The 26279-nt window shown below is 43.3% G+C and overlaps 1 protein-coding gene across 2 annotated transcripts in view; it reads left to right on the forward strand.

The window, feature by feature from the left end:
* The window catches only part of ARMC3 (armadillo repeat containing 3), a gene marked incomplete at its 5' end in the record, with an annotated part of 128636 nt that overhangs the window by 59939 nt on the left and 42418 nt on the right, over positions 1–26279 (forward strand). For both annotated transcript variants that reach the window (XM_082259096.1, XM_082259097.1), the window contains one exon: positions 10118–10367. In XM_082259096.1, coding sequence (XP_082115222.1) covers positions 10118–10367 — 250 coding nt within the window. The remainder of the gene's footprint in view (positions 1–10117; positions 10368–26279) is intronic.

Below are 26279 nucleotides of genomic sequence, written 5' to 3' on the forward strand. Positions count from 1 at the left end.
GGCGGCAATCTGCAATTTTTTTTGCGGGAATGCGACATTGCGGCGGACAGATCGGACCCCTGACTGACATTTTTGACAATTTTGGGAGTACCAGTGACATTACAGTAATCAGTGCTAAAAATATTCACTGTTACTATAAAAATGACACTGGCAGGGAAGGGGTTAACTGTACTGGCGATCAAGGGGTTAAATGTGTCCCTAGGGGCGTGATTCTAACTGTGGAGGGGTGTGGCTTGTGAAGTAATCACAGAGACATGCGATCCTATATAGCAGGATCGCATAGCCTCTGTGATTACTTTAGTGAGAATGACAGACGGTTGTGTTTACATCAGCCATCTGTCCTTCTCTCACTGCTGTGGGAGATCGCAAGTGGCCGGCGGCCATCGGAGCCACCGGTCACACGTGCTGGCTCCCCAGCTAATGAGCGGGGGCGGTCGCTACAGTCTCCTGAGCGAGCAACGTAGTATTATGTCACTTTTCCCAGGAGCGCCTGCCTGCCGCAGTAGAACTGCGGTGGGCGGGGCTGAAGTGGTTAATAGTATCCCATTCGTCTTAGTCTGTAGGGTTCTGTGCTCTAATTCATCCCGAAGATGTTCTATCGGGTTGAGGTCAGGACTCTGTGCAGGCCAGTCAAGTTTCTCCACCCCAAACTCACTCATCCATGTCTTTATGGACCTTGCTTTGTGCACTGGTCCAAATCATTGGGTGGAGGGGGGGATTACGGTGTGGGGTTGTTTTTCAGGGGTTGGGCTTGGCCCCTTAGTTCCAGTGAAGGGAACTCTTAAGGTGTCAGCATACCAAGACATTTTAGACAATTTCATGCTCCCAACCTTGTGGGAACAGTTTGGGGAATGGCCCCTTCCTGTTCCAACATGACTGCGCACCAGTGCACAAAGCAAGGTCCATAAAGACATGGATGAGCGTGTTTGGGGTGGAAGAACTTGACTGGCCTGGTCCTTATCTCAACCCAACAGAACACCTTTGGGATGAATCGGAGTGGAGACTGCAAACCAGGCCTTCTCATCCAACATCAGTGCCTGACCTCACAAATGAGCTTCTGGTAGAATGGTCAAACATTCCCATAGACACACTCCTAAACCTTGTGGACAGCCTTCCCAGAAGAGTTGAAGCTGTTATAGCTGCAAAGGGTGGGCCAACTCAATATTGAACCCTACAGACTAAAGCCCCGTACACACGTAGCGATTGTCGGCCGTAAATATTTGGCCGCCGAACGATCGGCCGATTGTCGGCTTGTTAGTATGATGCTTCCGACAACCGACAGCGACTTTTCGGCCGAACAGAATCTGTTGTGCAGGCATTAAAATTTTTGCTGGCCAACACCAGAACGGCCGATTGTTCGCCAGTCAGTACAGAATTTGGCCGACAAACAGCCGATTAGCAAGACTGGGCATGCTCAGAAAAGAAAAAAGACAAGGAAAGTTAACCATCACATGACATCACTTCTGCAGTCGGCTGTTGTTGGCCGACAAAATTCGTGTGCAGTCTTTTGCAGTTTTCAGCCGACAGGACAGCACCGGACAAAAGACGGCCGATCGTTCGGCCGACATTCGGAACATGTGTACGGGGCTTAAGACTGGGATGCCATTAAAGTTCATGTGTGTGTAAAGGCAGGCGTCCCAATACTTTTGACAATCTAGTATATATGCGCTTATTAGAACACTCTAGTTTATTTGAATTCTTAGCAAGTATCACCTGGAGATGGGATTGTGGATTAAGTTCCGTACAAGAATGGACACTTTGATTAATGATAGTATTTCAGCGGCACAAATTAATTATCATCGGCTCAGATCATTTGTCAAATTCTGTATTTAGCATGAAGATGAATCTGCTCATTTAGATAGTCGTGTGTTTAATATATGCCGTGGATTTCTGCAAAGAATGTTTTTCCGTCTTTCTTTTTAAAGGGACAAACAGCTGGCTTTTACCGTGATCGTACCTTCGGTTTTTGTGCAGTTAACTTGCTGCTTCCCATAGACTTTATATTAACTCTTGCATTTTTGGCCTGTTTTTGTAACCACTTCTGGACCAGGATTTGCCCCCTTAATGACAAGGCCTTTTTTTGGCTCTGCGATAACAGACAATTGCGCGGTGGTGCGACACTGTACGTGCATAAAATTGATGTCCTTTTTTTCCCACAAATAGAGCTTTCTTTTGGTGGCATTTGATCACCTGTGGGATTTTTATTTATTGCGCTATAAACAAAAAATAGCGACAATTCTGAAGAAAAAAAACAATATTCTTCAATTTCTGCTGTATAACATTCCCAAAAAAAATTTGAAAATCTATTTTTTTCATCCCTTAAGGCCAACTTGTATTCTGCTACATATTTTTGGTTAAAAAAATCCCAATAAGTGTATATTGATTGGTTTGTGCAAACGTTATTGCATCTACAAACTAGGAAAGTTTTATGTAATTTTTATTTATTTTTTTTTTTACTAGTATGGGCGGCGATCTGCGATTTTTAGCGGGACTGCGACATTGTTGCGGACAGATCGGACCTCTAACTGACATTGTTGACATTACTACAGTAAAAACATGCACTGTTAAAACAGCGCTACCAGGTAGGTATATATAAATGACATAAAGTGCATCTGTGCTAAAAAATTTAATTTTCATAAATTCATATAAATATATAAAGTGCACTACAACATATTGATATAAAAGTGCTCACGTGCAAAAATTATATATGCATAGATTCATATAAGTATATACTAAGGCCCTGTTCACATAGGGGCGACGCTACTTCGCACCGCGACCTCCGAGGTCGCGGTGCGAGCAGCGCGCCGCGACCTCGGAGCGGCCGCCACGGACTTCATAACATTGAAGTCTATGGCGGTCGCCTCCTGGTCGCCCCAAAGAAGCTCCGGACCCTTTTTCTAAGTCGGAGCGACTTGTGTCGCTCCTATTAGAACGGGTCCGCAGCTTCCCGACACAAGTCGCTCCGACTTAGAAAAAGGGTCCGGAGCTTCTTTGGGGCGACCCGGAGGTGACCGCCATAGACTTCAATGTTATCAAGTCCGTGGCGGCCGCTCCGAGGTCGCAGCGCGCTGCTCGCACCGCGACCTCGGAGGTTGCGGTGCGAAGTAGCGTCGCCCCGATGTGAACGGGGCCTTAGTGTGAATGGGGGCTAAATGTGCCACATGTATCTTTAAAATCTAAATATATATACAATAAGTAAAAAGTGACAAACTATGTGAAAAAGTTTGTTAAAAATAATAAGGTGCAGTCCAAAAGAAGTGAATAGTCCACTTAAAGTGCTGATAATCCTCCTCCACACAAAAAAGTGCCTTACTCTTTTCACAACTTAAGGTCTGCCCAGGAAGTAATGTAAAAGTTTTCCATACAACAAACTGGACACTGAGGGTTTGTGTGCAAAGGTATCTCGGAGAAATTCTTTGGAGGCTTATTCCCATTGTCCATCTGGGGACACCGAGGCTTGATAGCACCATAATCTGAGGTTGGAGGCTGATTTGGAGGTGTCTGCTTGTTATTCTTAAGGCTTTTGATTTGCCAAAATCTGGTGAGTGGATCCCCAAGAGGGCCTGTTGCAAGCACTGGGCACTTTTTTGTGTGGAGGAGGATTATCAGCACTTTAAGTGGACTATTCACTTCTTTTGGACTGCACCTTATTATTTTTAACAAAATTTTCACATAGTTTGTCACTTTTTACTTATTGTATATATATTTGGATTTTAAAGATACATGTGGCACATTTAGTATATACTTATATGAATTTATGCATATATAATTTTTGCACGTGAGCACTTTTATATCAATATGTTGTAGTGCACTTTATACATTTATATGAATTTATGAATATTTAATTTTTTAGCACAGGTGCACTTTATGTCATTTATATATACCTACCTGGTAGCGCTGTTTTAATATTGCAATTTCTTTATTCTTAGTTTTATCTAAGTGTACAGCTGCTGCAGGTAGTAATTGCACTTATTATCATTTAATACGGGTTTTAAATACAGTTTTTCCAAGTAAAAATATGCACTGTTACTGCAATAATGACACTGGCAGGGAAGAAGTTAACCCAGGGGCGATCAAAGGGTTAAGTGTGAGCCTAGGGGAGTGTTTTCTAACTGTATGGGGGAGGGACTTGTGAAATGAACACAGAGACCTGTGATCCTATATAGAAGGATCACAGGTCTCTGTGTTCATTTCAGAGAAAACAAAGGTCAGCTATGTTTATAACAACAGACTGTCGTTCTCTCTCAATGGAAAGCGATTGCGGGTGCCCGGGTGGATCGGCATTCCTGCTGCCTAGTGGGGGCAGGCAAGCCTCTGGAGGCACACGCTTGTTTCCAGGAGCGCTCCCGCAGCTGGGCCAGTTTGCCACAGTATATCTGTGGCGGGCGGTCAGCAAGTGATTAAGGCGCACCCAGAGTCCTGCATGCTGCATCTTTAGTGCACTTTCAGAAAATGTGGCAAAAACGTGCAACCTAATAGAAAGTCTCTGAAAACCTCGGGTACACCCACACTGCAGCCAAACTGCAGCTCAGCAGTGTGAAACTGGTCTTAAGCCTCATACACTCCAGTAGTTTTTTTTCTGTTCAACCCAGCAGGGCTGAACGAAAACAAAACTGACAGATCAGGAGGAGCCGCTGTACTAACTATCTGATGTCAGTACAGCTATCTCCCATGCTGTTCTATTGTGTTCTGGCAGGGGGGCGCATGCCCCCCCCCCCCCAGAACACTTTAGTCAGCGCTCTCAGCCACTGGCTAAGAGCACTGATCCGGAGCCGATCAGCAGACCTTTTTCGGTCATGTACACGTGGGCCGAATGTTGACCAGTTTCTGTTGAACCGGCTGATGCCGCCCGACATTGGGCCCGTGTGTACTAGATCATAGACAGAGCGATTTTCTTCCCTGCAACCACAGGTTACAGTCAGTGTTGATGAGGGAATCCCTTTTGAGGAGCCATTGTGCTCTGGGGCAGGGGAAGCCATCCCCATCAACACAGAGATTATTGCAAGCGGCTATAGCAGCATGTAAAATCCAACAGGCTGAATGTATCCAAATGATCGCTCGTCCAACTTGGGTACATTCAGCCTGCCCATACATGGTTCGAATGTCGGCCGGTTCCTGCTGAGATTCGAACCATCTATGGCCGGCTTTAGTTTTGAAAAGAGTGGAGAGGAATTTAAAACCCGTCAGGTTTATGGCTAGAAAAGACAGCCAAATACTCCCTTGCGCTTAGTGGTCCTCATCAAAGGGATGGCCAAAACAGTGACATCACATACACGGTCTAATGCCCGGTGGATGCAGCCCTCCCGAAATAGGGGTTTCCAGTGTGGAACTACAAAAAAGGGAAGGCGCAAACCCCTGGTGCATTACTCGAGTAAAAAGGCATTTCCCTGGGTCAGCACAGCTCTGAAAAAGGTGGTGCAACCCCCGAAACACGTCCACGTACTTAATGTGAGGTTGTAGAAACACTTGCACTTTCTTTTTTTGTTTAACTTGTTTTTATTGAAAATAGTTAAACAGAACATAAACAACACAATCCGACACAGCAAATTGCGGGAAAGCTATAAAGTCATAACAATAGGAGTACAAATGACCAACATTTGCCATGCAGTGCCAGAGAGTACTATAGAACGCGAATGCATACATCATATCCTGCACAGCTCTAACTCGAGACGAGCAATCAGACCATAATCAGTATGAGCAGAGAAGCGTAAACCATGTCGGAGGAAAAGCAGAAGAAAGAGAAAAAGAAAAGGAGGAGATAAGAAGGGCGGGGGGAAGGGGAAGGAAGGGGGTAGGTAGACCACGAGCTACTAAAGTTTAAGCCTATACATATGAATTGGGTGGGGCAGTATTGGAAGTGCCATTTGTGATTAAAGAGATATAAACCGGGGAGGTTTTAAAGGTGGACCATGAGTACCAAATAGATTGAAAGCGGTCCAGCTTGTCTCGGGCAATAAAGGTGAGTTCTTCCAGCCGAAAAGTCGCATCCACTGCACTTGCACTTTCTACTTCATTGTATCCTTCCTTTTATATGCTGTACACCTCTGCACTTTTAGGAGTATGCATTTTATTGACTTCCTTTGATTTTATTAAATACCTTTTTACTCGGGTAATGCACCAGGGGTTTTCACCTTCCCTTATTTGTTTTTGAGGTTTTTATGGCTGTCTGTGCTCCTGTTAGGGACATTCACCCTCTCTTGGTCCTGTTTTTCTTTTTATGTTATCACTGAAAGTGAATGAAAATCCCAAATTTTGAGTTGCCCCCAGAACAGGAATAGAAGGTAAAATTTAGAGGACACCAGTCTAGGAGTTACACTAGTTCTAAAGGCCCTGGTGACAACTTTGAAGGGCTTTTCTCTCACTTTCTGTTTTGTCTATGGGATAGGAAGTAAAAGGGAAATCTCCTCAGCATGACTCAGATGGCAAAAAAAAAAAAAAAAAAAAACTTGCCAGGGGTTATAACCCTCCCTTACTGTATGCAAAATGGGGGGGGGGGCAAAAAAGGCTTTTCCTTTAGTTCTGTCTTAACCACTTAACGTCCGCCCCATAGTCGTTTTTCTACTACAGGGTGGCTGTCCTGTACAGAATCACGTATATATACGTGATTCTGCACTTCCGCCTGCAGGGGGCACACACACTGGTGGCATGCCACTTCTGCTGTGAATATTCACCACAGAAGCCAATTTGCGGGTGCTGGGCACTCGATGTCCTCCAGCACCCACCAGTCGTCGGCAATACACAGAGAACTGAGATCTGCCTATGTAAACAAGGCAAATCTCAGTTCTGACAGGGGGGGGGGGGGGTATGTTTTCTGTGTCTCTTCAAAGCAGGGACTACAACCCATCTCTTCCCCTAGTAATAGCAGCATACAGTGTACACAAAAACACTGGCTAGGCACACAGTTAACCCTTTGATCGCCCTAGATGTTTAACCACTTCCCAGCTGGTGTCATTAGTACAGTGACAGTGAATATTTTTAACACTGATCACTGTATTAGTGTCACTGGTTTTTGCAAAGTGTCAGTTAGTGTCCGATTGTCCACTACAATATCGCAGTCCTGCTATAAGTTGCTGATTGCCATCATTATACAATAAATAATTATTCCATAAATGTATCCCATCATTTGTAGACACTATAACGTTCATGTAAACCAATCAATATGCGCTTATTAAGATTTTTAATTTTTGTTTTTTAATCAAAAATATGCAGCAGAAGACATATTGGCCTAAATGTATGAAGAAATTACATTTTTTACATTTTTTTTTACTAGACGTTTTATAGCAGTAAGTAAAATATATATATATACACATTTTAAATTGTCGGTCTTTTATTGTTTGTAGCGCAAACAATAAATGCAGTGGTGATCAAATACCACCAAAAGAAAGCTCTATTTGTGGGGAAAAAAGGACAAATTCTATTTGGGTGCGGGTGTGTGCGAAACTGCGAATGTCATTGTAAGTAACGCAGTGCCGTATCGCAAAATGTGGCCTGATCATTAGGGGGGTAAATCTCCTGCAAGTTGAGGATCAGGCTATCTCCATCCTCCAGGTGGGCATGTGCCCTGTTTTGCATTGTTAGTCCCATTGTAGTTGAGAAACTCTGGTATTTTAGGGACCAATCGCATTATGTTTTTCTGCACTTGATGAACACCAGTTAGGGGCATAGTTGTTTTTTATGTTCACACTACAACACTGCATTCAGGTCTGTTGCAGAAAAATACAGACATTCTGCATCGCTTTGCAACGCAGTGGAATTCACCTGAAGTCGCCATCCAAACTGCACTGAACTGCAATGCAAAAGAATAAATGAAAATGCCACTTTGACATTTCAAATTAATTATTACAGGTATTTCTATAGTGCCAACAGTTTTAGGCAGCAGGTTACATATTGTACATTCACACCAGTCCCTGCCCTCAAGGAGTTTATAATCTAAGGCAGCCTTTGTCCTGCATTTTGCCTTGCCTAAAATTTGATCAAAACTTGTATAGAAGCCAGCAGGTGGATAAAGCCTGCCTTTTAGTTACACAAAGCCACAGGTTTTCATTGTGCACCATTACGACTTTCTAGACACCACTGACATCCGTTAATAAAGAGGATGTCTGTTGCCTCCACAGCCTCCTTGTTTGACCCTCCATGTGCCCCTCTCCTTCAGCACTGGGGTCACATTAGCTGACTGATGGAGAGAAATTGAGGGAGAAGAGAAACATTGGAATACTAGTCAGTGGAAGGAACAGAGGCCGCGTGGCTGAGGTTGTCTCTCTCCCATAGCACCATAGGACTCTGTGGATGTGCGGCACCAGGGACCTTTCCTCTCTTCCTTCCACTGACAACAGGGCACGGGACAAGCTCCATCCCTTGCTGGCCCTCCTGCAGTGGATGCAGCATCACCCACACTAATCCCCATACTGATCGAGCCTGAGGAGCAGGGTGGATAAAATCGATAAAAACAAGAAAGAAAAAACAGAGGGCGCACCGGCCTAGTGCATTAACTGCAAAAAATTGATTTAATAAAAGTACAATTCCATACTCACAAATGAAGATATCATAAAAACATATCAACAATGTTGTTACAGCATCTGAATAGTCGCATCACAGTAATGAAGTCCTTGCAGCGACTAGCTAAATTTTTTTTGAGGTAATGCGCTAGGCCGGTGCGCCTTTTGTTTTCTTTCTTTCTTGTTTTTAGCTCATCCAGTCTTGGGAAGGCAGCAAGGCAAGCGTTATCTTGGAAAACTATAATTTAAGCCCTGAGAACCTCTTTGCCTGAGGCCTACCTTCAAGCGCAGGAGAGTGGAGTGTTTGTTTGGATAAAATCGATGATTTAAAAATAATAATAATAATAATAATAATAATAATAATAATAATAAAAAATAAATATTCAGATTCTTTTTTTTTTCATTTAAATCCAGATTTTTTTTGTTTTTTTTATACATTTTTTTTAAAAATAAAATGCTTTAAATCCAGATTTTTTTAATAAATAAAATACTTTTGGAGTAAAAATCTATCCAAAGATAATTTTTTTCTATTTAAGATACAATAATAATTTAGTTTATTCAGCATGAAATGGAGCTCAGTTATGCATCATGAGGCTGTAAGTTCTGCAAAATTTACATTTTTGGTAAACTCATTCAATGAATCCAAGCTCCGCAATCTGAGATATAATGCACTGCATTGATGCATTCACACAATTTCACACTACCAGTAAGAATGCGTCCTTACTTTTTAAGAGCACCTGTCATTTCAGATTCATCATGGCAGCGCCTGTTCGCAGACATTCACTCACCCGCTGCCGCCATGTCCATCACCTTGTTGTGTCACTTTCGCATCATCAGCCGTCCTATTAAAATGAATGGGACTGTTGGTGAGTCAACAGCGGGTCAGAGGAAGAGGTGCTGCAAGACAGAGATGACAGTTGCCCTTTAAATTTTGATTTAAATCATGTTGATTTAAATCAAGCCTTTTTACTAGCAATTTAAATTGTGATTTAAATCTACTTGATTTAAATCAAATCCACTCTGCTGAGCAGTACACCAGACAATCCATGGGTCACAGGGAATACTAGTCATTACCAGTGCGCAAAAGTGTATTTGCTTTGGAAGAATAAATCACCTCTAATCTTGGGTGTCCTAGGTGTGGATGTTGCTTCATTATGTAAAAGTTAAAAATATTAAGTTAAAAAAAAATTTTTTTACATTTTAGAATGGGGTGCCCAGAGAATGTCCATATTTTTAATTTAACAAATTCAATATTTATTAAGGAGAAAAAGGCATACACAATCAACAAGAGCAACGAATTGAAATACATCTGAACATCAAGGAAACATCGGAGTAGAAGGCAGGAACCATTCGGACATCTGCATAATTTTAATTTTAAAGGGTGCCTCAACTAAAAAAAGTTTGAGAAATATTGCTCTAAGGTTCTTAACTCACATACATACAAACACTAGGGCCAATTTAAACAGGGGCCAGTTAAGCTGCCACTACAGTATGTCTATGTAAACCTATGCAAACACAGAGAGACCACTTCAGCTCCATTCAAACTTTTTTTCCTATAGGATTCATTTGAAATTTTTCATTTGTTATGCCTAAATGTATTTATTGTTTTCTCTTTTACCCAGCAAAGTTGCCGAGGCAGATGGAGTTGCAGCGATAATTCATCTGCTGTCTGATAAAAGGGATGGAGTGGTTACTAACACCTGCACAGTTCTCATCAACATGGCTGCACAAGAGTCTCTTCGGCTCACTCTACAAGCTCAGGGTGTCATGAACGCTTTGGTGGACCCATTGCAGTCCTCCAGCAGTCTGGTGCAGAGTAAAGCAGTGCTCACAGTGGCTGCCGTGGGGTGTGATGCGGATGCCAGAGCCGAGGTGAGAAACATTTCCAGACAAGACTGGGGATCCCCAGAGATGGTGGAACTACACTGCCTTCTGGTCTTTTAGATGTCATATGATTTGATTTCATTGACTTTAGTGCCGGTTCACACTTCAGAGATGTCAGACATCGCATGTGATTCGGAGCGCACTGCTCTGCAAATCACATGCGATGTCTGTGCGTTACGAATTCAGCCATACAGATTGTATGGTTGAATTCGCATCGCATTTGGATCATAGTCACACAGGACCCTTTTTTTGGTCCACACCAGAATCTGATCGCATGGGTGTTCACCCCTATGCAATCCGATTCATGTCCGAACTGACAGTTCGCACTGCGATAGGCGAACTGATCTGGGGGTGTCATTAACTTTGTATTGACACCCCCAGCGATTCGCATATGGCAGTGTGAACTGCCTGCGAGTTTGAGTGCAATGAGGGAACCTGCAGTGGATTTGCAGGGTTCCCGCATCGCATATATGTGAACTGGCACTTAAACTGTATGGAGTTCATCACTTTTTAGCAACTGTATCAGTTTCGTCTACATGCTGAAAACAATGTACCCAGAGAAGGGATGAGCAGGGGGATATAAATGGAAACGTTTGCTGCATAATTGCTGATTCTTTTGTTGAGCTTCCTATTCCAAATTTACCTGAACAAAAGAAACAAATTTTCTCTTTTTTTTCCAGATTTCTTCCAGGGATGAGGTCTATTTGCAATTTTTTTTTTTTTTGCAAATTTCACACAGCTTTTATAATTTACACCTATAATTTATACATTTTCTAATTATATTTCGTCTAATCTTGGGTGAAAGTTGTGTACAACATATGGAAATAGACCCCTTAGTGTTTGTAATTGTACTTTTAATGTGTTTGATCTTTATCTGTCACTTTAAAGCAGTCTTAACCTTTTCAACACAGAGGAACCCTAGAAATAACTTTCTGGTCTCTGGGGACCCCTGCTAAAAATTAAGAATCTACAACTCATGACACATTAGTGGGACAGTCAGTGGGAAGAATTCTCCTTACTCTGGTCATCATTGGGAAGAATTACCCCCTTATAGATAGCTAAAAGGAACAATGGTGTCATTGGAAACTTATCTGAGAGGCAGAAATTTCCCATTTCTCAAAGAACCCCTAGCAACCTCAGGAGGAACCCTAAGGTTCCATGAAATCCTGCTAAAAATGTATATAAACCCTAGGACAAAAATATTATATATTACACGTAACAGTCTTAAGATGTGATGGCTTCCTTATTTTTCCTTTATCAGGCACAATTCCCTTTATTGTCACCTGTTGTTCCTCTGAATAACACACATCCTATGTGGCTATGCTCACTTACTTTACTGTATCTATGGAGGGAGCCATGGTTGTCAGTCAAGTGGGACTTCAAGCATTTTTGCCCTTGTGCATCTTCATTACATAGTTACATAGTAGGTGAGGCTAAATAAAGACAATAGTCCATCCAGTTCAACCTGTGTAGGTGTGTGTGGCTGTAATCATCTCACATAGCCCTTAATGTCCTGATCCTTGAGATGTAAGTCTAAGAGTCTTTTGAAAGCCACCATACTACCCGCAGAAACCACCTCTTGTGGTAGAGAATTCCACAATCTTGTAGCCCTAACAGTAAAGAACCCTCCTCGTTGCCTGAGGTTAAAACGCTTCTCCTCTAATCGCATTGTATGTCCTCGAGTCCTCATGCAATCCCTTCGAATGAACAGCTTTTTTTCTAAGCTGAGTTCCCCATTAAGATATTTATAAATTGCTATCATGTCCTCCCTCAGGCGTCTCTTCTCCAGGGAGAATAAATCAAGTGATTGCAGACGCTCTTCATAGTTAACCACTTAAGCCCCGGAGGATTTGGCTGCTAAAAGACCAGGGGGTATTTTGCGATTCGGCACTGCGTGACTTTAACGGACAATTGCGTGGTCATGCGACGCTGTACCTAAACAAATTTGACGTCCTTTTTTCCCACAAACAGAGCTTTCTTTTGGTGGTATTTGATCACCTGTGCGATTTTTTGATCACGCGCTATAAACAAAAAAAGAGCGTCAATTTTGCAAAAATAACAATATTTTTCACATTTTTTTATATGAAATTCCCCCCCCAAAAAAAGTAAAAATCAGAATTTTTTAACATTTTCGGCCAATTTGTTTTATGCTACATATGATTGGTAAAAAAAAAAAAAAAAATAGCAAAAAGCGTATTTTGATTGGTTTGCGCAAAAGTTATTGCGTTTACTAACAAATGGAAAGATTTTTGTCATTTTTGTTGATTTTTTTTTAACGCGTAATGGCGGCGATCTGCGATTTTTTTCCGGTACTGCGACATTGGGGCGGACAGATCGGACCCTTGACTGACATTTTTGACACTTTTGGGGTTACCAGTGACATTTCTACAGTAATCAGTGCTATATATATGCACTGTTACTGTAAAATTACACTGGCAGTGAAGGGGTTAACTTTATTTGAGAGGGAGGGGTTATGTGTGTCCCTAGGGGCGTGATTCTAACTGTGATTGGCTGTGGCTTGAGCTGTAGGAACACTGATCAACGGTCCTACATAGTAGAACCGTATGATCAGTGTTTCTACACAGGGGAGAATGACAGGCGGCTTGTTTACACTAGCCGCCTGACTTTCTCCCTCTCCCCCGACGATCGCAGAGTGACCGGCGGACATCGGGTCCGCCTGTCACACGCGCGGGGGGGTCCGTGACCGCGCGGGAGCGCGCCGCCGGCAGCGCGCGCTCGCTCCCCAGAGCCTCACAGGCTAGTGACGTACCCCTACGTCACTCTGCCTGTGAGGGGCTGACCGCCGCAGTATATCTACTTGCGGCGGTCGGCAAGCGGTTAAGGTCCTCCAATCCCCTAATCAGTTTAGTTGCCCTTCTCTGGACTCTCTCCAGCTCCAACACATCCCTCCCTCATGGGGGATGGAAGATTCCAGACAATACAAATACATAAAATGCTTCTGACCAGTGTACATGGTTGTATAGCAAAAACATATACAGAAACAACAAGATATAGTAGGAGAGAGAACCCTGACCCTAGAAAACCTATTGATTTTATTCAACAAACATGTCTTGGCTCAGGTGACACTTGCCGACACATCCAGAGATAAACAGTCGACTGTACACTGTAACATCCAGTGCTTGTAAAACTTTATTATTTCAGCACAAACTTCTAAAACACCTGCCTGGGGCCCTACTCCTCTGATTTGTTTTACCCACCACTGGACTTAATAGCCAAGATCTCTACCATTAAGGCTAGTAGTGGGTGAAACGCATCAGTGGAAATCCCAGGCTGTACTTCTCCTATCCTGGAATATTAAAGTTTTACAAGTCTTGGACCTTTCAGAGTGTTACTGGTTGTATTTCTCTGGATGTGTTGACAATTTATGGTGAGGATGAGCCCTTTCTTGGCATCTGCACTAGATCAGCTAGGACAGAGGGAGTAATCCACTGTAAAGAACCTTAGACCAATGGAAAACCTTTACTGGTCAGGTGCCTCCTGCCTTAGGAAGAACACCAAAATGGGAGACAATGATGATGTTTTCCACAATGCAGACTAGCATCTGCCTTTATTTTTAACTGACAGATTATTGCAGTTGGACAATGTGAGGAAGCCAAGGAACGGGTCATTTGACGTCTCATTAAGTTGATATAACGAATTAGTCCCCTTTCACACTTGTGCGACTTGTCATGCAATTTGGAACTGCAAAATCGCATGACAAGTCGTTCTTCATTATTTTCAATGAGCCCCATTCATATCTGTGCGACTTGAAGTCGCACCGACTTCAAAGTAGTCCCTGCACGATTTTGATGTGTTTTGAGTAAAAGACATAAGCCCAGTCAAACTCGCATCAAAATCGCGGCAAAAAGTCGCCTCAAAATCACGGTAAGATTGCGCCACTTTGAAGTCGCACAAGTGTGAAAGGGGCCTGCAATAGAGTTTGGGCACCTAGCTTGATTTTCTCCTTGAGAGCATGATGGTAAAGGGGCGAGTGATCGACTGTCTGATCATTCACCTCCAAATGCCTTTTGGTAATTTTCCATGTTTATAAAATGTATAGTAAAGTGTATTTGTCAATGGAGTTAAGTAAACTGAGTACCCTGTTTGCCCAACAGCCAGATTTCTTTTTCTTCCATGGAAATTACAGTTCTCTATTCACCATATTTAAAGAAGTTCAGTGTTACATTTGCCAGCGCTGATTGCTCTGAAGCATTTGCAAGCAGGTGGAGGTTGCAGTATATCCTCCTACCTGAAGGTGGCACTGTGCTGTGGCCATCTTTAGTTTGGAGTATATACTGTCATTAACCACTTGCCTACCAGGCACATTTACCCCCTTCCTGACCAGGCCAATTTTCATCTTTCAGTGCTCTCACACTTTGAATGACAATTACTCAGTCATACAACAATATACCCATATGAAATCTTTATCAATTTTTGAGACAGATAGAGCTGTCTGTTGGTGATATTTAATCACCACTGGGTTTTTTATTTTTTGCTAAACAAACTAAAAAGACCACCCCCCCCAAAAAAAAAAATGTTTTCTTAGTTTCGGTTATAAAATTTTGCAAATAAGTAATTTTCCTTCTTCACTGATGTGCACTGATAAGGCTGTATTGATGGGTACTAAATGAAGTCAAACAAAGGAAAGCCGCTCAAGGTGTAGTGATGAGCCTGGTGCAGGTCAGATCCGTCATCCGCAATAATAAAACATCCAAGAAGTGGGACCGCACTCAAGGCAAAATTGAAATCAATGGTGTCCTTTATTCCTCATAGATAAATTCGTACAGACAGTGCATGACAGACATGTCAGGTTGACGCGTTTCACGATACGAATGATCGCTTACTCATAACCACAGAACAAGACAACGGTAATCGGCTAGCCCTTGTAGATGAACAAACAGGTGATGTTAACCGCTTGCCGACTGCTCACAGTATATTTACTGCGGCAGTCAGCCCCTCACAGGCAGAGCGACGTAGGTCTACGTCGCTAGCCTGTGAGGCTCTGGGGAGCGAGCGCCCGCGGAGGCGCGGTCACGGACCCCCCCCCCCCCGCGCGTGTGACCGGCGGACCCGAGGTCACTCGGCGATCGTCGGGGGAGAGGGAGAAAGGCAGGTGGCTTGTGTAAACAAGCTGCCTGTCATTCTCCTCGGTGTAAAAACACTGATCACACAGTTCTACAATGTAGAACCGTTGATCAGTGTCCCTACAGCTCACAGTAAGAGTCACGCCCCTAGGGACACACACAGCCCCTCCCTCTCAAATAAATTTAACCCCTTCACTACCAGTGTATTTTTACAGTAACAGTGCATATGTATAGCACTGATTACTGTAGAAATGTCACTGGTAACCCCAAAAGTGTCAAAAATGTCAGTCAAGGGTCCGATCTGTCCGCTGCAATGTCGCAGTACCGCAAAAAAAAAAAATCGCAGATCGCCGCCATTACGCGTTAAAAAAAAAAAACAACAACAAAAATGACAAAAATCTTTCCCTTTGTTAGTAAACGCGATAACTTTAAAAAAAAAATACGCTTTTTGCGATTTTTTTTACCAAACATATGTAGCATAAAACAAATTGGCCGAAAATGTTAAAAAATTTTGATTTTTACATTTTTTGGGGGGGAATTTCATATAAAAAAATGTGAAAAATATTATTTTTGCAAAATTGACGCTCTTTTTTTGTTTATAGCGCATGATCAAAAAAAAAAAACGCACAGGTGATCAAATACCACCAAAAGAAAGCTCTGTTTGTGGGAAAAAAAGGACGTCAAATTAGTTTAGGTACAGCATCGCACGACCGCGCAATTGTCCATTAAAGTCACGCAGTGCCGAATCACAAAATACCCCCTGGTCGTTTAGCAGCCAAATCCTCTGGGGCTTAAGTGGTTAAGGTGGTGTAATCAAGCACATCTTGAACCAATTATTCAAGAATTACACAAGGGCGAGCCGGCAAAACCTTTTGTCTTGTGTTGAAGACAAATAATCACAAAACCTCATAAGAGGAAACAGTAAGGCCTCTTTCACACGGTCCGCCTCTGTAGGCGATCCGTGTTGCTCAGCGGGGATCGATCCGCAATCCCTGCTGAGCCGGCGGATGACAGCTCTGTCTCCGCTTGCAGAGCGGAGAGGGAGGTGTCACAGCCCCCGCTGCCCTCTATGGGGGATCGGATGAGAGCGGACCGCCTGTCCGCTCTCATCCGATCCGATCCGATTACTGAACGGATGGAAAAATAGGGTTTCCATCCGTCCAGATTTCACGGACAGGATCGGATGCAGATGGCAGCGGGTGTCAGCGGAGGTGTCTCCGCTGACATCCGCTGCCCCATAGAGCTGCATGGAGGATCCGATCAGATCCGCCTAAAAAAACTGACAGGGGGATCTGATCGGATCGCCCGTGTGAAAGAGCCCTAAATTAGTTACAAAGAACATACTTGTAAAAACATGTCGTATAGGAATATATACATAACAATGTATCTAAAGACTAAACAGTTAATTTCTAGTGACAAAAAAACCCAAGTGAATAAAAAAGTGAAGGAAGTTGCCGAAGCATACATGTATCGATGCTGTCATCGAATCGATGCATGTATGCTTCGGCAACTTTCTTCACTTTTTTTTTTCAATTTTGCCTTGAGTGCGGTCCTACTTCCTGGATGTTTTATTGATGGGTACTGGCTGCACTAATGTGCACTTGTTTGCACTGATGGGGCTGCACTGATAATCAGGTCACTGACACAGCTGATCACATGGTAAAAGGCCAGTGTGATTGGCCCTTTACCCCGATCTGTGATAAGCTGTGTTCAAAGGACAGAGTGCGCCCGATGCACAACACAGGGGGCGGGGTTCTGTGACGACGTCTATTGATGCGCTCCCAGAACTGGACAACCACGCTGTAGCTGTCTTTCGGCTATAGCGCAGTGGGCAAATGGTTAATTGATTCCTGCTATGGGTTCCAGGCAGCCATCATGGGGAGGACAGCTTATCTTGTTGAATACAGAAATCCTGTGGGATTTAGGCAGCCATAATAATGCAGAAATATATAAATAGGAGATTCTGCCCCATGTGGAGTAAGATAGGGGCAGAGCCCCTCTCTGATTAGGGAGAGAGTAGGAGTAGCATTAGGGAGAGGTACGAGCTGAGGATGGAAATAGTAGGTTTCCCCTTACAGGGTGTTTCCTTTGTCAGCATCCTGGAACAGGCTTCCACTTGCAGTTGGATATCTGCAAGGACATTAGGTATCATAGTGTGAACAAGCAGTATCATAGCCCCTCCCAGGGAACCTGTGGTCTATAAATGTCTGATATATTACTATTGGAAAGTGCCTTGTGGATAAACAGCACCCTCTTCTGCCTAAAGAAGTGTATGACCTGCAACATATGTGGTGCCATTGCTGTACATTGCCTTAATTCTGTGAGCAGTCAATTTCTACAATATAGACAAAAAAAATGGAGAAAAAAATAGCAAATAAAGAAAAAACAATATAGCGCATACAATTGCGACACAAATCTTATTCTAAATTAAATGTTATTAAAAATTACCTTTCCTTTTCAACCTGCAGCTGTTGTAATTTTCAGAAAATGCAATGCAATATGGCCGCCTGGAGCTGTTCTGTACACAGAATGTATACTGACCACACCCCAGAAATATCATTTCCTGCTTGTGTGATTGGCTCACTGATTTCCCCAGAAGTCTGCCTAAGATACAAGTCAGATTTCTGGCATCCCCTGCAACAAAAATGTAATTTTTGGTGAGATACTCCCAATAGGAACATGTCTAAAGGGATGCAGGCCCAGCAGCTTCCCTTATTAGTGCTCTGCAGCTGCACAGCTGACAGATAATTATGAAACCACTCCCATTAGACCCACTAAGCACAGAGGAACAAACAGTGATTTCTTCAAAATAACAAAAGGTAGAAATCTGCAACAAAGTTTGTTAAAATACTTGCAATGTACAGAGATCACCCAGAGGGGAATGTTTTTTTCCTCAACAAAAGTGGAGTTACGCTTTAACCACTTACCGACCGACCGCCGATTTACATCGGTACTTTGAAGCTAAATACTGGGGTTATGGCAGCAGGTAGCTTTTATTTTTCCAAACGGCGGCGGTCCTCTTTCAGATAAGGGTGGTCCCAGTGGCAGATTCGCCACGGGTTTACCCTTACAGTGCGGCGGAAGAGGTGCCCCCCCTCCCGCCACATCCCAGTAGTTTTCCCCGCTTGCCAGACCCGCCGGCAGCGGCCCCCACTCGACTCTATGGTCTTGGAGCAACCGGTTTAAAGAGCCAATTTTTTTTCTGCAATTTTTTTTATTTTTTTTTAGTGTAGTTGTAAGGTCTGAGGTCTTTTTGACTCCAGATCTCACAATAAAGAGGTCCTGTCATGCTTATTTCTCTTACAAGGGATGTTTACATTCCTTATAATAGGAATAAAAATGATCAAAAAAATATATTTTTTTTAAACTGTAAAAATAATAAATAAAATAAATAGGAAAAAATAATTAATTAAATCACCCTGTCCCCATTAGCTCACGCGCAGAAGCGTGCTCATACGCAAGTCCCACCCACACATGTGAGGTATCGCCGCGATCGTTAGAGCGAGCGCAATAATTTGACCTCCTCTGTAACTCTAAGCTGGTGACCTGTAGAAACTTTTAAAGCGTAGCCTATGGGGACTTTTAAGTACCAATGTTTGTCGGCATTCCACGAGCGTGCACAATATTGAGGCATGACATGTTGGGTATCTATTTAATCGGCGTAACATTATCTTTCACATTATAGAAAAAAATTGAGCTAACTTTACTGTTTTTTTTATTTTTTAATTTAAAAAAGTGAAAATTTTCCCAAAAAATTGCATTTGTAAGACCGCTGCGTAAATATGGTGTGATAAAAAATATTGCAACAATCTCCATTTTATTCTCTACGGTCTCTGCTAAAAAAAAAAAAAAAAATGTATATATTTATATATATATATATTATATATAAAAAATATACACATACATATATATATATATATATATATATATATATATATATTTGCAGTACAGACCAAAAGTTCAAAGAGTTTTCTTTATTTTCATGACTATGAAAATTGTAGAGTCACACTTCAAGAGGTAGTCACCTGAAATGGTTTTCACTTCACAGGTGTGCCCTGTCAGGTTTAATAAGTGTGATTTCTTGCCTTATAATGGGGTTGGGACCATCAGTTGTGTTGTGCAGAAGTCAGGTGGATACACCGCTGATAGTCCTACTGAATAGACTGTTAGAATTTGTATTATGGCAAGAAAAAAGCAGCTAAGTACAGGAAAACGAGTGGCCATCATTACTTTAATAAATTAAGGTAAGTCAGTCCGAAAAATTGGGAAAACTTTGAAAGTATCCCCAAGTACAGTCACAAAAACCATCAAGCGCTACAAAGAAACTGGCTCACATGCGGACCGCCCCAGGAAAGGAAGATCAAGAGTCACCTCTGCTGCGGAGGATAAGTTCATCCGAGTCACCAGCCTCAGAAATCGCAGGTTAACAGCAGCTCAGATTAGAGACCAGGTCAATGGCACACGGAGTTCTAGCAGCAGACACATCTCTAGAACAACTGTTAAGAGGAGACTGTATGAATCAGGCCTTCATGGTCAGGGCCGCTGTTAGAAATCATGGGGCCCCATACAGCCCAACTGATGGGGCCCCCTTCAACCAAACCCTTGACGCCACCCATTGCCCCGCCCCCTGATCCCAACTCGAAACAAAATGCAGGTTTGTTGCCGTTTATATAAATGCTTGCGGAGCCAACGTGTGCGTTCGCAATTGCGCATAAGCATAAAGTAGTGGGGGCAGTTTAAATTTATTTAAAATTGTATTTTTATTAATTTTATTACAAAGAAAAAAATCATACACTGTATCTTTACATTTTTTTTTCTTTTTTGCTATCACAAGGGATGAACAACATCACTTGTGATAGCATGAGCCACGACAGATACTCTTTAAGGAGAGATCTGGGGTCTTTTAGACCCCATATCTGTCCAAAGCATCTGATCAAACTAAGATCAGTTTGATCAGATGCTTGTTCAAACCGGTAATGGCTACATGAGACCGAAACTGGAAGTGATAAAATCCTTGTCGCTTAATGCCACACAGTGGGAGGAACGACATCTGCCCCTCTCACTGTGTCTCAGGAACTGGATGCTACTGTTTGCATCCTAAAGGCGGTAAAGGCAGGAATTCCACTGCCTGTAAAAGTAATCCAATGGCTTCTTAGCCACTAGGATTACTTTTACTGTGTGCAGAATCACTGAGGCAAAAAAAAAAAAAAATGATATCTTGTTCATTGCTGTAGTAATGACCAAGATATCACCCTTCCAACCCAGTGACATACTGGTCTGTAGGGGATTGGTTTGGGGGGCAGTAAAAATGCAGCTCTGCTGCACATGTTTACTGCTCCCCCAACTGAATTGTAAAGTAGCATCTCACTGTGTCCTATGATCATCACACAGGCAGCACAATAAGCAGGGGCTCTATCATGGCTCTGTGTTACATGGCTGTTGGTTGCTGAATTTGTTTTGGTTGTGCTGGGTTACAGTCTGTTATGCCCCGTACACACGTGCAGATTATCTGAAGACTTGTCTTCAGATTTACCTTTTCTATGTAGTGCAAGGGCCTGCCGGATTGCATACAAATTGAAAGTGTTTAGGTTTGACCTCATATTATATGGTTTTGGTAAGTCTGCAGACAAAAGTCTTCAGATAATCTGCACGTGTGTACGGGGCATAAGACTCAGTACAGCCAACAGCCATAAGTTGACAAAGTCAGCACCCAACAGCCATGTGACAAAGAGACTTGATAGAGCCCCTGCTTTTTGTGCTGCTAAGGATAACCTGCTGTTCTGTGATATAATAGGACACAGTGAGGATTCTTTCCTCTATTCTCCACTCACTGTGTCCATTGCTGCTGCACTCTCCTCCTGCTGTTCGCTGACAGCCACTCAACTGCTTCACAAAGTTCACATCTCCTCAGGACAGAACCCGGGAGCCGAACGGAGAACAGTAGTATCACTCCGCCGGCCGGGACTATTTGAATAGTGGGGCGACATGATGTACTTGCGCCTGAAAATAAAGAAATAGTCCCTCCACTGCGCTCACCTCCTGGGCCCCTTTGTAGACCTGATGGGGCCCACGAAAATTATATACCACCACCCCATAGGCAAGTAGAAGTGGGAGAGGAGTTTAGAAAGCAATTTTTTTGAAATATGCAGTAACGAACTTTAATGTGGCCGGACCCCCACTGTGTAGCTGATGGCCAGGCCCGGTACAACAGGGCTGGTTGTACTGCCCTATCAGCGGCCCTGTTCATGGTAGAATATCTGCTAGGAAACCACTGCTAAAGAAAGGCAACAAGCAGAAGAGACTTGTTTGGGCTAAAGAACACAAGGAATGGACATTAGACCAGTGGAAATTTGTGCTTTGGTCTGATGAGTCCAAATTTGAGATCTTTGGTTTGAACCACCGTGTCTTTGTGCGACACAGAAAAGGTGAACGGTGTAATGTTCTGGTACCTTTGGGTACCCTAATTACTCTTTCATAAGTGTATGCACCCCACCATTGTCTTTTGGTAAGGTGCGCATACACCTTTAAGACTGATGCTGTCATCACTGAGCGCCGGACTGGATGGCTATTTAGATCGCCGGCTCTCACTCACATGTGTTCGTTCAAACTGCTTTGTGCCTTGATGCTAACCTGTCTTGAAGCTCTCATGCTTGCAAGCATACCTCGCTGTCGGAACCACGCTGCGCTGATCCCTGTATCCCGCTACCGGATCATCCGCTCTTGCCGAACCTCTCCTCTGCTACATTGCTATTAGTGATAAGTACCCCACAGGGGAAACCTCTATAACTTTCATACTAAAGCTTACACTATCTAGCTCTGCATACTAAGGACTATTACTACATCTGCATTATCTAAGATTGCTAGCTCTTGAGCCTACTACCACCTGTTCTTGCACTGGGTTGATCTCTCTTGTATGTCCACCTGCTACTCTGTCATCTGCTACCATACATGATTGCTAAACCTATCTGCATCCCATCTGCTACTATCTTACTTTCAAGAACATTTCCTTTCAAGTGTCTGTCATCTACCATCTCTACCCAACCTGTCTCTTCAGCCTATCATCACTGTGTTACTATATACATAAGTCACTCTAGGAAACATCTTATTGAGTGTGTGTATTTACTTGCTGAATTGAGATCATCCACACATGATGAGTCATTGAGAGTTGGGAATGGTGTCTCAGCGTTTCTCTACATGACTACTGAAGTGGAATATTTCTGCAGCTGAAAATCCACATCATACATAAAACGCAGGAGCGTTACAGATTGAACGAACCACAAATGGATTCAGCAGAAATAACCACTCAGATGACACAATTAAAACAGCAAGTACCTGCGTTAATACACGCACTTGCTGAATTAAAAGAAGACAATCAGGCTCTGTCGCAGCAGGTAATTAGACTGACACAACTTACCACTGCTCAGTCCCCTGAACCCAAAATAAATCCTCCTTTGGTATTTACAGGCGATCGCAAAAAATTTTGCGAATTTAAAAACGCATGTGAGTTACTTTTCTTGCTAAAACCCCGTACCTACCTTACTGATCACATTAAGGTTTGTACTATTATTTCTTACCTAACAGGCGATCCTCGGGCCTGGGCAGACTCTCTTTTTGAGAAAAGCGACCAGCTTCTCAACTCCTATGCCTTGTTCCTAGCAGAACTCACTAGCCTATATGATGATCCCAATAGGCAGAGTACTGCCGATCTTCAATTAAGATCCTTGAAACAAGGTGGGAGACCTGTAGAAGACTTTGTCGCAGAATTCAAGAGATGGACCCTTGATTCAGAATGGAATGATGCATCTCTGAAATCCCAATTTAGGCTTGGCCTATCAGAGGCCGTTAAAGACGAGCTCGCCCGAGCGGATCTGCCAAAAACCCTGGATGCATTGATACAACTCAGTATCACCATAGATAGAAGACTACGAGAAAGAAAGGCTGAGAAAATGGGAATGCCATTATCCAGTTCTTCTCGGATTTCGGCCGTTGACCCCGTTCCTATGGAGGTAGGAACCATACGCCCACCTCTATCAACTATGGAAAGAGCCAGAAGACGATCTGGTAATCTCTGCTTGTACTGTGCATCCCCGGATCACAAGATAAACGTCTGTCCCCTAGTCTACAAAAAGAAGGGTGAGTGTTCACATGTCCTCCTAGGGGGATTGACAACTTCGATCACTAACCCTTACCTTTCTGTTTGCTTAACATTACAGTGGGACCAGAACAGGATTACTACTAAGGCCATGATTGACACAGGATCTTGTGGAAATTATATTGACATACGTTTTGCTGCTTTAAATAAAGTTCCTATTATTTCTAAACTTAAACCTGTCTCAGTGAGTCTTATTAACGGTGTTCCTTCATCCTCTGGTCCGATCACTGATCAGACACAGGCACTCCTAGTCACTACTAACGGGTCTCATATGGAGACCACTACCTTCGATCTAATACCTTCACCCCACTTTCCCATTGTTTTGGGACTTCCCTGGTTGCACACACATCAACCAACCATAGATTGGAAGGAACGGACCCTGACCTTCCTCTCTTGCTATTGCGAGGGTACGTGTAACCTCCCGTCTTTCGGGAAGATCCTGTCTGTGGTGACAGATGAGATTGCACCACTATGTTATCAGGATCTCTCTGAGGTTTTTCTTGAGAAAAATGCTCAAGCACTACCTCCCCATCGAGACTATGATTGTAGCATTGATCTACTCCCAAATAGCAAATTCTCGTTCGGTCATGTTTATCCTCTTTCACAGGATGAACTTTCCCATCTCAAAGAATATTTGGATGAGAATTTGGAAAAAGGTTTTATTAGCCCTTCCACTTCTTCCACAGCAGCAGCACTCTTTTTTTGTCCGCAATAAGGACTCAAGTCTCAGGCCTATCATCGACTATAGGCAATTGAATGCTATTACAATAAAAGATCGCTATCCTCTACCGCTTATCCCTGAGCTCATTGAGCAGGTGCGTGGAGCTACCTATTTTTCAAAATTGGACCTGAAAGGAGCATACAATCTCATTCGAATCCGTGATGGACACGAGTGGAAGACTGCATTCAGAACCAGATACGGATTGTTCGAATATCTTGTAATGCCATTCGGGCTATGCAATGCCCCTGCAGTTTTTCAACGATTTATAAACAATATTTTCAGAGACTTACTAGATGTCTGTGTTGTGGTATATCTGGACGATATACTTATATATTCACGATCCCTGTCTGAACACATAAGACATGTAAGACTAGTTTCTCTATCGCTCATTGACAGACGTAGTCCTCGGTGATACAGCACCTTCGGGTTATGTTGCCTCCACAGGAGTAGGACTAGACAGGAAATAAAATGCTCTGGCCACACCCTAGGGGCAGTCCCAGAGGGTATATCCTCTCTCTCTCTGCCTCAGCAAATCAGTTTTTTTCTGTCTAGTCAGGAGTAGGGACCGATCTTCCATCTTGCTTTACAGTCGCTGGCTTAATGGCCTGGCCATTGAGACCCAGGTACTGAAGGACAAGGGAGTGTCAGCTTCAGTTATTCCTACCTCCAGTTAAAGCAAGGAAAGCGACTTCCAGCACATGGAAGTCTTATATTGCATGGTGTGAATCTATTGGATTTCCCCCACAGACCTATTCGGTGACCCGAATTTTGGTCTGTCTGCAACAAGGGGTTGAGCAGAAACTATCCTTGAGCACGATCAAGGGTCAGGTTTTCGGCGTTAGCAATCTTCTTTCAAGAAACCTTTGGCTAATCATTCCTTGGTGTGGAATTTCATCCAGGGGGTGCGACATCTGGCTCCGCCAGTGCGCGCACCCTTACCGCCTGGTATCTTAATTTAGTGTGGTCGGTTCTTCAGAAACTTCTCTTTGAAGATATTAGGGAGATTCCCTTGCTTACATTCCCAGAAGGTGGCCTTCTTGGTGGCCATTACTTCTCTACGCAGGGTGTCAGAACTGGCCGCATTATCCTGTCGTTCCCCAGATCTGGTGGTTCATAGGGATAAGGTGGTTCTTCTTCCGAATCCATCCTTCCTTCCTAAAGTGGTTTTCGTAAGACGGACTCACTTTTTGTGATCACGGATAGCCCTTGAAGGGGGTTGCCTGTGTCTGCCGCGACCATATCTACATGGATCAGTCAGACGGTGGTACAGGCTTATTCTATTAAGGGTCGGAATCCTCCGTTCCCTGTTAGGGCGCACTTCACTCGAGCGCTCAGTACTTCCTGGGCCTTTCGCCATCAGGCGTCAGTGGTCCAGGTATGTAAAGCGGCCACCTGGTCGTCGGTACATACCTTTACAAAGTTTTATAAAATTGATGTGATGGCATCGGCGGATGCCTCATTTGGCCGCAAGGTTTTGCAGGCCGCAATTTGAGGAGACCGGTGGTCTACCTCGAGGGTTTTTTTCTGTTTGAAAATTTTTTTGTTGAGTCTCATCATTAAGGATGAGCATTGTAAACTTCTAGTTGGCACCGGTTGGGCCTTCTAGATTTGGATTTGATTTCCATTTTCCCACCCCTCATTTGTGATACTGCTCTGGGACTTCCCGAAGGTGCTGTATCACCGAGGACTACGTCTGTCAATGAGCGATAGAGAAAAATGGATTTTTGTAAAATCTTACCGTAAAATCCTTTTCTCTTAGCTCATTGACAGACGTAGTACCCGCCCCTCTGTTTTTTTGAGTTGGGTTGGGTTAAATTCTCTAAAGACTGCTTTTATGACATAACTGATTTGCTGAGGCAGAGAGAGAGAGGATATACCCTCTGGGACTGCCCCTAGGGTGTGGCCAGAGCATTTTATTTCCTGTCTAGTCCTACTCCTGTGGA

The sequence above is a fragment of the Pelophylax lessonae genome, assembly GCF_965119305.1.
Source record: "Pelophylax lessonae genome assembly, chromosome: 5".
NCBI lineage: Eukaryota > Metazoa > Chordata > Amphibia > Anura > Ranidae > Pelophylax > Pelophylax lessonae.